This window comes from Myotis nattereri (assembly GCF_964212035.1).
Source record: "Myotis nattereri genome assembly, chromosome: X".
Classification (NCBI taxonomy): domain Eukaryota; kingdom Metazoa; phylum Chordata; class Mammalia; order Chiroptera; family Vespertilionidae; genus Myotis; species Myotis nattereri.
This window is the reverse complement of record NC_138078.1, coordinates 108,406,888-108,419,873: the sequence shown is the minus strand read 5'-3', so window position 1 is coordinate 108,419,873 and position 12,986 is coordinate 108,406,888. Positions and strand designations below refer to the sequence as shown.

Genomic DNA, 12,986 nt, shown 5'->3' with positions numbered 1-12,986 from the left:
ACTTTGTCAGTTTATTTTGTTCTTTAGATTCCACATGTTAGTGAGATCATATGGTACGTGTCTTTCTCTGCTGACTTATTTCGCTTAGCATAATAGTCTCCAGGTCTATTCATGCTGTTCCTTCTTTTTTAAAGCCACAAAGTATTCCATTGTGTATACGTACCATAGTTTTTTAATGCTCTCAACTGCTGGTGGACCATCTGGGCTGTTTCCATATCTTAGCTATTGTAAATAATGCTACTATGAACATAGAGGTGCATATATTCTTTCTGATAGGTGTTTCAGGATTCTTAGGATATATTCCTGGAAGTGAAATCACTGGATCAAATGTCAGTTCCATTTTTAATTTCTTGAGGAAACTCCATACTATCTTCCACGTAACTGCATCAGTCTGCATTCCCACCTACAGTGAACGAGGGTTCCCTTTTTTCCACATTCTCACCAACACTGATAATTAGTGACCTTGAGCATTCTTTCATATGTCTACTGGTCATCTGTATGTCCTTCATTAAATATCCGTTTTTGCTTCCCAATGTATTTGAAATTAATAAAATACATTAAATATACTCTACATCTCCAACACAAAGCATTCACATTACTAAAAACCAGTAAATTAATTAGATAAAGTTCAGTTTACTACAAACTACCTCCTCCTTTCCCATAAAAAAAATCAACAGGCATGACCAAAACAAAAATTCAGTGCAGATCAGGAAAACAATGCTTTTATCCCCACTACCTATTTTATATCTTTAGATTCAAAAATATTATACCTTTCTAGCCTTAATTTTGACCAATCACTTCTAAAATTGTGGGCCCTGTTTATGGGCTGCTCAGGCCTTTAGTTTCCCTGGTAAAATGGAAATTAGTCCTGTCAGTATCTACTTGGAAAATGTTTGCCTCAACCCTTTGCTTTAACTTCTCTTGTCTAACCCAACTTCACACAGACTCCTCAGTTCTTCTGAGTTTCATTTAATCCAACTTCTGTATACTTGTTTTTATTTCATGGATAATTGCTAGCTAATGATTTCACCTGAAATTTAGTCAATACTTTTTTAATGATTCAGTATGGCATTTTGTAGATATTTTGACTGTTGCAGATTGAGTTCCTTATATTCCTTTATTTTCTAAGTTATCATATGGACATTAGGTACATGGATATATATTTTGCATTTCTGTCACAAAATATATGAAATACAACAAAGGTAGCACAATTAGAAACTTCTAGTATTGGTTTTCATAGTAAATATTGACTTATTTTCCTCCTAAACAGATTCTTATCCAACTTGTGGAGGTGATGGATCAACTGCATCTAGGGGAATCAGTTGCTGCAGTTCTCCGTAACAGGTATATTTATGGAAACAATTTACCTTATAAATAACATAATGTCTCTCCTGCCCATTGATGTACCTAACATAATTGCTATTCAGTAAGTATTTCTTGAATATCTGGAATGAAATAAAAGTATTTGCTATATGAATGAATAAAAATAATTGACAAAGAAAGGGAATGGTGAGCATGTTAGTGATCATATGTTCTGAACTAATGAAAAAATAAAAAAATATACTTAGAAATCATAATTAGTATAAATTGTGAACATGTAGAATTCAGTCAGTGGAGCTATTGATTGAAATTTTAAAGCATTTCAATGAATGAATACTAGTATCCATTGCATAAGAATAGATGTCTCAACAAGTATTTCTAAAATAGTATTGCTCTATGACTGTGTGTATGTTTCTGTTATTTAAATATCCAATTAGTCTTACCACTATGCTCAACACCCGAAAATAATATAAAATTATACTAAACTAGAGGCCTAGTGCATGAAATTCGTGCACTTGGGGGGGGGGTCCCTCAGCCCAGATTGTGAGAGGGCGCTGGCCAGACGGAGGGACCCCACTGGTGCATGATTAGGGCTGGGGAGGGACATAGGAGGTTGGCCTGTTTGGGAGGGACTGTGGGAGGGCTCCAGGGTGTGTCTGGCCCATCTCCCTCAGTCCCAATTGACCAGACCCCAGCAGCAAGCTAACCTACTGGTTGGAGTGTCTGCCCCCTGATGGTCAGTGCATGTCATAGCGAGCAGTTGAGTGGCCTTACCATATCATTAGCATATTACACTTTGATTGGAAAGATGACTGGATGACAGGACACTTAGCATATTAGATTTTTATTATATAGGATGTCAACTGTAATTGAAAAGTACAATTTAAAAATATCCAATTAAAACTCTTACAGGGAGTCATGAGAATTTCAGAGCTTCCTCTGACAATTTAGACTTTTAATTCATGGTTCAAAGAAATATACATAGCCTTTGCTTTGTAGGTATGGAATAATATCCCTTATTCTCAATACTTTAGTTGTATAGTTTGGGTGAAACATTTAAAATAAATGTGATGGAATTGTCTATATCATGGTTTTAACACTTAGTAATGGAGTAACCTTGGGAAAATTTCTCTATTGCTCTGTGCCTTAAGTTTCTTATCTATGAAATGGGGATAATAATAATACCTACATCTTAGGATTGTTTTGAGATTAAATAAATGACTATTATGTGTATGTGGGGGGAGGGGAGAAAGAGAAATAGAGAAAAGAAGGTTGGCACAAATAATGGTAAGAGTTTTAATTGGATATTTTTTAAATTGTATTTTTCAATTATAGTTGACATGGTATATCAGTGGTAGTATTGAAATATAATTGTGGGATTTTAACTATTTTGAAAATATAATAATTGTGTTTTTGACATTTAAGATACTTTAAAATATAGGTGTGTCTTAAAAGAATATAAAAAAGTGGAAAGGTTGAAGTAGGAAGTGGACATATATAAAGTCATTGTTATTTGTCAGATACTATACTAGGAATTTCACATAATAATCTCATTAAGCAAATATCATATGAAGGGTGACTATTTGTTGGAATGTGTTATCTCATCTGGGCAAGGCGTTGTAATGTAGACTTGCTCAGAGACCCAAAAAGCAAGAAAATCATAGCAGGATAATGTATGGGCATATTGGGTGAAAAGATAGAAGACAGTAATAGTTGGGAGACATTGAATTCATAATGGAGAATTGAGTATGCAGAGTTCAAGCACTGTTGAATAGGAGGGTCAGAAGAGGAAATAGTAGGACAGGTTCAAGTTGGTAACTGAAGTGGTTATAGCATACTTGGATTTGTTTATTTTCATTCTTTTTATTGAGGTATAATTACATATGCTAAAATAAACACAATCCAGTTCAAAATGTAAAACAACTCCATCCCATCAGAGAATTCCTTTGTATCCATTTCTAGTCCATATCCCCTCCACCCTTACTAAGGGAATCACTATTCTGACTTATATATCTTGGATTAGTTTGCTTGTTCTTGAACTTCATGTAAATTGGGTCAGACACTGTGTATTCTTTTGTGTATGGCTTCTTTCTTTCAAAAATAATAGTAATGCTTTTGAGTCTATCATTGCTATGGTATCAGTAGTTCCATCTTTTTATTGTTGTGTAGATTCTATTGTTTGAATCTACCACAATTTCTTTATCCATTTTCTTGTTGATACTCTTTTAAGTTCCATTATTTGGATCTTATGAATAAAGCTGTTATTGACATTTTTTTAATAAATATTTTTGTACCTATATACACTCATTTAGTTTTTATATGTACCTAGCAGTGGGATTTGGGATTGCTGGGTCATAGGATATATATATTTAAGTTATTATTAATAGAAACTGCCAAATGCTTTTCTGAAGTGGTGGTGCCATTGTCTACTCTGACCAGTTATAAGTGAAAATCCTCACTAACTCTTGATATTGTTAGTCTCTTTAATTTTAGCCATTCTCTTGGGATAAATGGTGATGGAAGGAGATTTGACTTGCAGTGGTGAACACACAAAACAATATACAGATTATGTATTATAGAAATGTACTCCTGAAACCTATATAATTTTATGAACCAATGACACTTCAATAAGTTAAATAAAAATATGCGGTATATTCTTTTGAGTTTTAAAATTTATTCTGGATATTTAGATGTGTGTATTATGAATATTTTCTTCTAATCTGTAGCTTTCCATCCCATAGTCTTATTTGTATCTTTTGATGAGCAGAAGTTTTTTTTTAATGAAGGTTAATTTATCATACAGTATTTTTCTTTTATGCTCAGTGCTTTTTGCATCTTGTCCAAGAAATATTTGCCCTTTCAAATTTCAGGCTATTTTCAGGAAGTTTTATGGTTTTAACCTTCACATTATAAGTGCATTCTTGACCAGAAACAAAATAAATGAACTTATGGCCTAGATTTCAAATAGAGTCTAGATAATTAGTAAGAATACTTTATAAAAGAGAAGTCTCTTTGTCCTTTTAATTCTAACTTAATGCCTTTGTAAGTGGCATGGTAACTGAATTGTAACCTGAGTGATACTTGGCAAACCATAGGGATCTAATCTTATGATTATAGTTTATAATAGTAACTTTTGGTTTCCTACTTTTATAATCTTTCTTATTATAAATAAGACTCCTTTGAAAGAAACAGATAATCCTGATACTAAATAAACTGATTTAGAGCATAGAAACTGATAGATGACCCCCAATACATTTATGATGGGACCTAATTAAAATATCAAAGCCTGAGAAAAATGGTGCTTGTTTGCATACACACATTATGAACCAATTTTGAATTATAAATAAAATACAAATCAAGCACACTTAAGAATATCTGAAAATAATTAACCATTTGTGACCAAGAAAATTTATTCTAGAGTGTGAATACTTTCATCCTATGAAGTTATTCATGATGCATCCTCTGTCAATAGTTTTCAGAAAAAAAAAAAAAGTAAATGCTTGAGGTACTTGAAAATACTCAATGCCCATTTTAGGAATGAAAAAGTTAGTGATAGAAGCTTTTTCTCTTAACAAGAAATATATATATACCAACAACCCAGAAGCAACAAAACAAAGATGCCTATACCCACCATTATTTAATACTAGAGGCCTTGTGCACGAATTCATGCACTGGTGGGGTCCCTTGGGGTGGCCTGCAGAGATTGGACTACAGCTCGCACCCTCAGCCTCGTAGCCCTGAAGTCCACCTGGCACCCTGCCTTGGCCTGGTGCCACCCCCTCATCTGCTCCAATGTCCCGCCTATGAGGCGATTGGTGGTGGTGGTGGGGGGAGGGCGCCCAGTTCCCTTAGCACCTGGGAACCGGGAGGCGGCTCTACTCTCTGCTGCCACCGCTGGTCGCAGTCTGCAGGGTGATCGGTGGGGCCATTGGCCCCTGCTGGCACCCGCCTTGGCCTGGCGCCACCCACTCACCTGCTCCACCATCCCACCATGGTACCACTCTCATCGGGGCCCATCAAGGCTGGCAGCACCTCCACTGCTGCCCGCTGCCAGCGCTGCATCACCGATGCCCGTCATGTTCCGCACCTCCCCCTGGTGGTCAGTGCATGTCATAGCAAGTGGTCGAACTCCTGAGGGGACAATTTGCGTATTAAGCTTTTATTATATAAGATATATCTAGAAATTCTGGCCAATGTCAATAAAGAGGCATAGTTAATGGAAAAGAGAAGACAAAAAATGATCAAATTTTAGAATCATGTACCTACAGAAGCTAAGACTTGAAAACAGCTTCTTAGTTGATAGACTTTTATTGAGTTCTGAAAAGTAGTTAGATATAAGATAAAAATTAAAAACCAGTAACTTTTATTTATATTAGATGTGATCATTTAGAAAATATAATGGAAAATAATCCATTTACAAAAGCAATAAAAGATAAATATGTAGTAATAATCCCAGCAGAACCATGTCTGGGACTTACGTGATGAAAATTTAAAAAATTGACTGAGAAATAGGAAAGAAGATATTTTAAAAATAGGGAGACATACCATAGTATTGAATTAAAAAACTAAATTTTAGGGTGTGGTAAACTCTTCCTGAATTGTTGTGTAGGTTTAACACGAATTTAATAGGATATTTAAAATTTTGACAAAGTGATTATCCAATAAGATAAGGAATGTATTAAATGTATCCCCATTGCTTTATACAATGTCTGGCATGTACTAACTGCTGCTCAAAAAATCTAATGATTTGTTCTGTTTATTATTTAACAAACATCTATTGTGCAATGATAAGAGCTAAACACTTTCATGTCCTAAAATGTGAAAAGTGATGAAACTTTATTCTCATTGAGCTTGAATTTTTGTGGAGGTATTGGTGTCGTCAGAGAAAAGAACCAAAATATATGTACAGGAGGAAGTTGCTATGAAAAATTAATAAAGCAGGTAGAAAGATAGAGAATTAAGGGTTGCAGAATAGCATTAACTTCTTACTAGTCTTAGATGTTTTTCGCCTTGCAATCTACCATTCATCATATTTACTCTATTTGAAGTTCTATTCCAGTGACTTATGAGGTACAGAGAGAGGTTAGCCATATGTGGCTTATTTTGCTGCAAAAAGCATCTTGATCTGAGCAGCATCCTTCTGAATACATTATAGTAATGTCTGGGAGAGGCACATTGTGGTAAAAGTCACCCACTTGGTGTTGTGGTGTTATTTTCTGATGTTCCTAGCTCTAGTAAGGATTTCTATAAGAATCTATAAAGCTCCGACAGTGTTCAAGTTTCAAGTTTTCTAAAAGTATTCTTTGACAAATAAAACATAGCATAAAATATTGTCTTGTATTTGAAATACAAGAAAAAGAATGCCAAACACAATGTAATCAGATTTTCAGCCCTTTAACGAATATTATATATCACTTACTGTGCAAGGTATTAGGGATGTAGCAATGAATGGTGATATGGACCCCTGTTTGTTAGGTGGCTACTGTAGTAGTCAAAATAAGAAATGAGGAGAGTCTGAACAATGGTAATAGCAGTGGAAATGAATCAGAGGGGAGGGGATGGAGTCATGAAATATTTAAGGATAAATTTGACAATATTTGGCATTCAACTAGATTCTTCATACTCTAGTCAAAGTGATCTTTTAAATTTTCTAATCTAATAATGTCACCCAGATTGCCTTTTCCTTTGACTATTGAAATCCCACCTGTTCTTTAAAGACCCAGATCAAATTCCATGTCCTGCCTAAAACCTTCCACGATCAATCCATCCAGATTACTAGGAAGGTCTCTTTGGTCTCTGAGCTATTTTACCCCTGCAATGATTTTTATCACATTCAGTTCTGCATTGAAGTAACTTGAATGTGTCTTTGCTTACAACACCATTAAGAGAGCTTTTTCTTTAATTAACTTTATTGTTGAAAGTATTAACAACATCTCCCTTTGCCCCCTATTCACTCCCTCAACCCTACTCCCATCCCTTCCCCGGGCCTTCACCACACTATTGGCTTATGCATATATGCATGGAGCTTTTCTAGAGAACTATATCTAATTTATATTTATTTTATATTGTATACTGTACAGGATTTTGTGCATAATAGACATTCATTAAAAATTTGTAGCCATAGCTGGTGTAGCTCTGTTGGTTGGGCATCATCTAACGCACTGAGATGTTGCTGGTTCCATTCCAGGTCAGGGCACATGCCTGAGTTGCAGGCTGGATCCCTGGTAGGGGTCATGCAGAAGGCAGCTGATCGATGTTTCTCTCTTTCCCTTCTCTTTCTCTAAAAAGTCAATGAAAATATTAAAAATATAATAGTAATGTGTAGAAGTTATTACATTTATCAACAATTATTTGTTACTAATAATTTTATTTGGTCAAATTGTTTAGGTAGTTTGGTTTCCCAAAGTAAACTCTTACTTATATTTAAGTAAGTGAATATTAAGTGACAGTTATTAAAATTGTAAAATATATTAATGAAATTTATTACAGATTCTAGGAATAAGCTCAGACTTCTTTTCTTACCAATGTAATATGTAATCTCTCCTTAATAGTGTATGATGTCAAGGGAATGCAGGACTTTGAATGAGGTCATTTGATATTTTAAAATATTGAACCTTTACTATTTGTTAAACACTGTCATTATCTGTAAAATTTAAGGATTGGAAGATCCCAACCTTCCTTTTAGTTTAAAAAGTCTAGAATTATTCTTTAAACCTAAGCACATAGTAGATGATAAATAAACACATATTGGATTAAATTTGATGATGACCAGTCATTGAGGATAAGTCCTTTTATTACAGTTTTCATAATTTGGCTTCATAAACTTTTTTAAAATATTGAGTTAAAAAATATTGAATCTGTTGGGGTGATGGCTTTGTAAAAATTCAATGAAGATATGTTTGTTATTCACTTATTAAGAATTAAGAATTTATAAGGTTCTAGTTTTACCTTTGTTGAAGGAAGTGAGGCAATGATTATAATAAGGTCAAACCTTAGGCTAGTAAGATCCCTATAAGGATTATAATATGAGGGCATCACACAAATTTCTGTATACTTTATACAATGGACTTTTATTTAGGCTCATTTCATTTACCCATTTTTATTGTCCTAATATATTGCAGTAAGGTACATGTGCAGTTTATCAGCATATTTGTTCCTCTCACTGAAGAGTTACATGTTTTCATACAAAGGACATGGACTTGTTAGTAATGTTGTGTTTGCTCTCTTTAGAGGAATTTTCCAGGCCACAGAAAGTGTTTCTGTTCCTAGGGAGAGGAGTTACTACCCTGATTCCCCTTCTTCTACCTCCATCTTAAATGTTGCTGTTCATAATTCTGTACATATTCCCTGTGTTCTATCTGGGTAATCTTATCTACAGTCATTACTTCTATCCCAAACTATATGCTGAAAACCTTCACATTTCTATCTTGAGTCTAAGTCTTTTTCATGAGCCCCAAAGTAAAAGTTTCTTTATTTCTTCTCTCCACTAGTTTGTTTGTTTTGAGTTTACAAGCAATGCATACTTATTATAGAACACTTAAAAATAGAAAACTATATATTTGCAGGGAAAATAGTCACCTAAGGTAATATCTATTAACCCTTTGGTACATTTTTACTCTAGTATTTTGGTGCATTTTAAAATATGTCTGAGGTAGTAATTATTGGACATGATTTGGTTATACCGTTGTGGTTAAGAGCAAAGGCTTTGAAGTCTGTCAAGTACAGGTTCAAATCAAGTTCTGTTACTTACTAGTCTCGTGAACTTTGGAAAGTTTCTTAACCTCTCTGAGTCTCTTTTCTCACCTATAAAATATAATAATACTAGAGGGGTTGGGCCGGGACACAGTTGGCCTTCCAGGTGGCCAGTGGGATGCCCTTGCTGGCCCGGGATCCGGATCTGTCCCACTGATGTTCACGCCAGTTGTTGGGAGCCACCTGGTGGCAGCTTTTATATCCTTTCTTCCTTGTGGAGAGTCTAGGGAGGGGAAGCAGCTGTGGTGCCCAAGGCTCACTTCCAGGAGGCTGGCAGTGCTGTTGCGATCATGCTGACGGTGCTGGTCCATAGGTACCTGGCCTGCTCTCCAGAGATTGGACCTGCAGGACTACTGAGGAAGTGAGTGGCTGCCGCCAGGCTGGTGGGCTGCCAGGATGGGTCGGTCAGCTGAGTGGCGCTCTGGATGTGGGAGTACACTGACCACCAGGGGGCAGCTCCTGCATTTAGCATCTCCCCCCTGGTGATCAGTGCGCGTCATAGTGACTGGTCAATTGGTCATTGCAGTTGTTTGGTAGTTCGGTTGCTTAGGCTTTTATATATATAGACTAGTGGCACGGTGCACAAAATTTGTGCATGGGGAGAGGTTCCCTTTGCACAGCCTGCACCCTCTCCAATCAGGGACCCCTTGGGGGATGTCTGAATGCCAGTTTAGGCCTGATAAATCGGCAGTTGGACATCTCTCATGCAATCTGGGACCGCTGGCTCCTATCTGCTCACTTGCCTGCCTGATTGCCCCTAACTGCTCCTGCCTGCCTGCCTGATCACCCCTAACTGCCCTCCCCTGCTGGCCTGATCTCGCCCCTAACTGCCCTACCCTGCTGGCCTGGTTGCCCCCAACTGCCCTGCCCTGCTGGCCTGATCGCACCACCAATGGCCCTCCCCTGCTGGCCTGATCAGCCCTGTCTCTGCCTGCCTGATCACCTCTAACGGCCTCTGCCTTGATCCCCACCACCATGGCTTTGTCTGGAAGGAAGTCAGACATCCAGAAGATGGCCGATCAACCCGGTCTAATTAGCATATTACCCTTTTAGTAGTATAGATAGATTATATAGGATAGGATTGCTTAAGTGGGTGGGGGGCCTTTTTCAGCAGGAGGAGATGCTCTTGGCAGACAAAAACACATAATCCCTAAATCTGGACTGAGAGCCAGGCATATGCACTATACTGCCAAACCGGTCAGTAAAAAATTGAACAGCTTTCTTTTACCTTACACCAAACAGTTGTTGCCCTTAAAACCCCTCCTCAGCCCCCACCTTAGGTTCTGCCTTCCCAGTTCACCCAGATTAGGTTCTGATCGGTCGGTTTCTATGCCAGTCAGCGTCAAAAGCTCTGCCTCCTAGGCAGCCATTGGCTCCTTGCACTTCACCCAGATTTGGTTCTATGCCAGTCAGTGTCTCCAGGCCTATCAACAGGCTTGATTGGAGAGGCTGGGCTGATCAGCAGCTCCAGTGGAGGCCTGAGAGAAAGAGAGGCGTGTCTGCTGGCCAGGCCCAGAGCAAAAGAGAGAGGCAAGTGCTGATTAACAGCTGCCATGAAGGCTACGGATTAGACCCTGCTTCTCTCTCCAGGCCTCTCTTCGGGCCTGATCTGCAACCCCCTAGCAGTCAGTGTTGGGTCAGGGCGTCCGCAGCAGTGGCAGTCAGTACTGGGTCGCCACGGCAACCCAGCACTGACTTCTGGTCGGTCAAGCCTTTGGTTGTTTTGGATATTTAGGAATCTGGGTTTTTATATATTAGGATTACTGTATGGAATTGTTCTGAGGGTAAAATGAAATGCTTGTAAGATAGTCATGTTCCTGGTGCATGTTAAATATAAAATAAGGGGAAGAACTTACTGTATATCATGTATTATGCTGCATATCTTATCTATATTGTGCTGTTTTTATTAGAATTTCACCTATTAATAAAAACTTGTAGTAGCCCCAGCAGGGTGGCTCAGTTGGTTGGAATGTCATCCTGTACACCAAATAAAAGTAGCAGGTTTGATTCCCAGCCAGGGCACATACCTATGCTGCAGGTTCAATCCCTGGTAGGGGCGCATGTGAAAGGAAGCTGTTTGATGTTTCTCTCTCCCATTAAAGGTTTTTCTCTCTTCCTTCCTCACTCTCTAAAATCAATAAAAACATATCCTTGGTTGAGGATTAACAAAACACAAAAAACTTGTAGTAGACATAACAGTTCCAAATTACAAACTCTTTTATGGTACAAATGCTTTCTTAATATTAAGTATTTGGGTTGAATCTACTTTTGGGGTATTAATTATAATGTCTTCCATATCTATCATATTTTCTTTCCTTGCTTTAATATTTGTTATCTTTTATATTTACATTTCATGAATTTGTTTTATACCGTGTCAAATCTTCTGTTTACTTCCTCTGATGTACATTTTGGTTGTTACTCTGGCTTAGTTTCCTTGCTGTTAACCAATATAATTTATAGCTTTCCAAATCTGATCTTGTTATCTTATTTGGCTTCCTCTTCCTGCTTTATTGAGGCCATATTTTTTTATTTTCTTGAATGTGCCAAAGGCTTTCAACATTGTTTTCTGGCTCCTATGTGAAAACATTTGCAGAGTGTTCTGCTCTTTCTCTAAGTCTTTATGATGACAAATCTCCTTTTCCTTGTTTTTCTATACATTTCCTTTTGCTCCATGCTAGTTGTTTTCCTATATTTTTATTCTTAAAGGAAGAAGGAGTCCAAAATAGCCTTTGTACTTGCCTTTCTCTTCATCTCAACCATTTCTTCCCCATGGTCTTTGCATGGATAGCTCTTTTTCTTTTTAGATCTCCACTTACAGGTCTTTCATTTGAGGGGTTTTCTTTGACCACCCAATCTAAAGCAGGCCATCTGTTTGGTGTCACATCACTCTAGTTTAACTCTTTACATAAGACTCATCACTATCACTATTAGATATGTTGCTTCTTTCCTGTTTATTTTTTTCCTTCCTTTTTGTTTAATTTTTATCTATCCCCTTTCACTAAAACAGAAGCTCTAGGAGGTTAGGAATCTTGTCTGTATTGTTGATTGCTTTAATTTTAGCACCCACAACCATATCTGGTACATATTAGTTGCTTGATAAATACTTGCTGAATGAACAAATTAACCATTGCCCCTCTCTCTGAGCTCTTGGGTACTAATCGAACCCCTTTCTCTACTTTTACCCATGAGTCAATATTGATAGGAATAAATTGTTAAAAAAAGTAAATGGGGGAGAAGAGACAAATCTTTCTTACAGAAGAATCCCAAATTTTATATATGTATATATGTAGCCATATAATTGTATTTTCCCCACTCCAAGAGAGAGAACTTCATCTCCCTCTCTCCTTGTGTTTAGACTTAATGATTCACTTTCAGAGAAAAGAGCGTGGAAAGGGAAAAAGTACCTTTACAATGAAGAAATCTGGCAAATTCTACCTCTAGAAGGGAGAAAAATGCCCTTCTCCCCTAAATGTCTACATCCTAATCCCCATAATCTGTGACTGATACTATACATGGCAAAAAGACATGGCAGATATGATCAAGTTAAGAACCCTGAGATGGGGAGACTATCCTGGATTGCCAAGGAGGGTCCAATGTAATCACAAGGGGTATAAGAGGAATCAGTCAGAAAAAGAATATGTGATTATGGAAGTAGGGGTTGGAGTGATGCTCTTTGAAGATACAGGAAGGTAACATGATCCATAGTATGCAGGTGGCCCCTAGAAGCTGGAAAAGGCAAGAAAAGAAATCTCCCCTTAATAATTCTAGGCTTCTGACCATCAGAACTATAAGATAATCAATTTGTGTTGTTTATAGCCACTAAGTATGTAATAATTTATTACAGCAGAAAGAAATAAGAAATGAATACACCATGTTTCCAGAGGCTTGCTCATATATTCCAAGGGTTGTCATTT

General features: G+C 37.2%; 1 protein-coding gene across 1 annotated transcript in view; it reads left to right on the top strand.

The window, feature by feature from the left end:
* Positions 1–1,276: 1,276 nt before the first annotated feature.
* The window catches only part of KLHL13 (kelch like family member 13), a gene marked incomplete at its 5' end in the record, with an annotated part of 119,668 nt that continues 107,958 nt past the window's right edge, over positions 1,277–12,986 (top strand). Inside the window, one exon of the mRNA XM_081081137.1 lies at positions 1,277–1,344. Coding sequence (XP_080937263.1) covers positions 1,295–1,344 — 50 coding nt within the window. The remainder of the gene's footprint in view (positions 1,345–12,986) is intronic.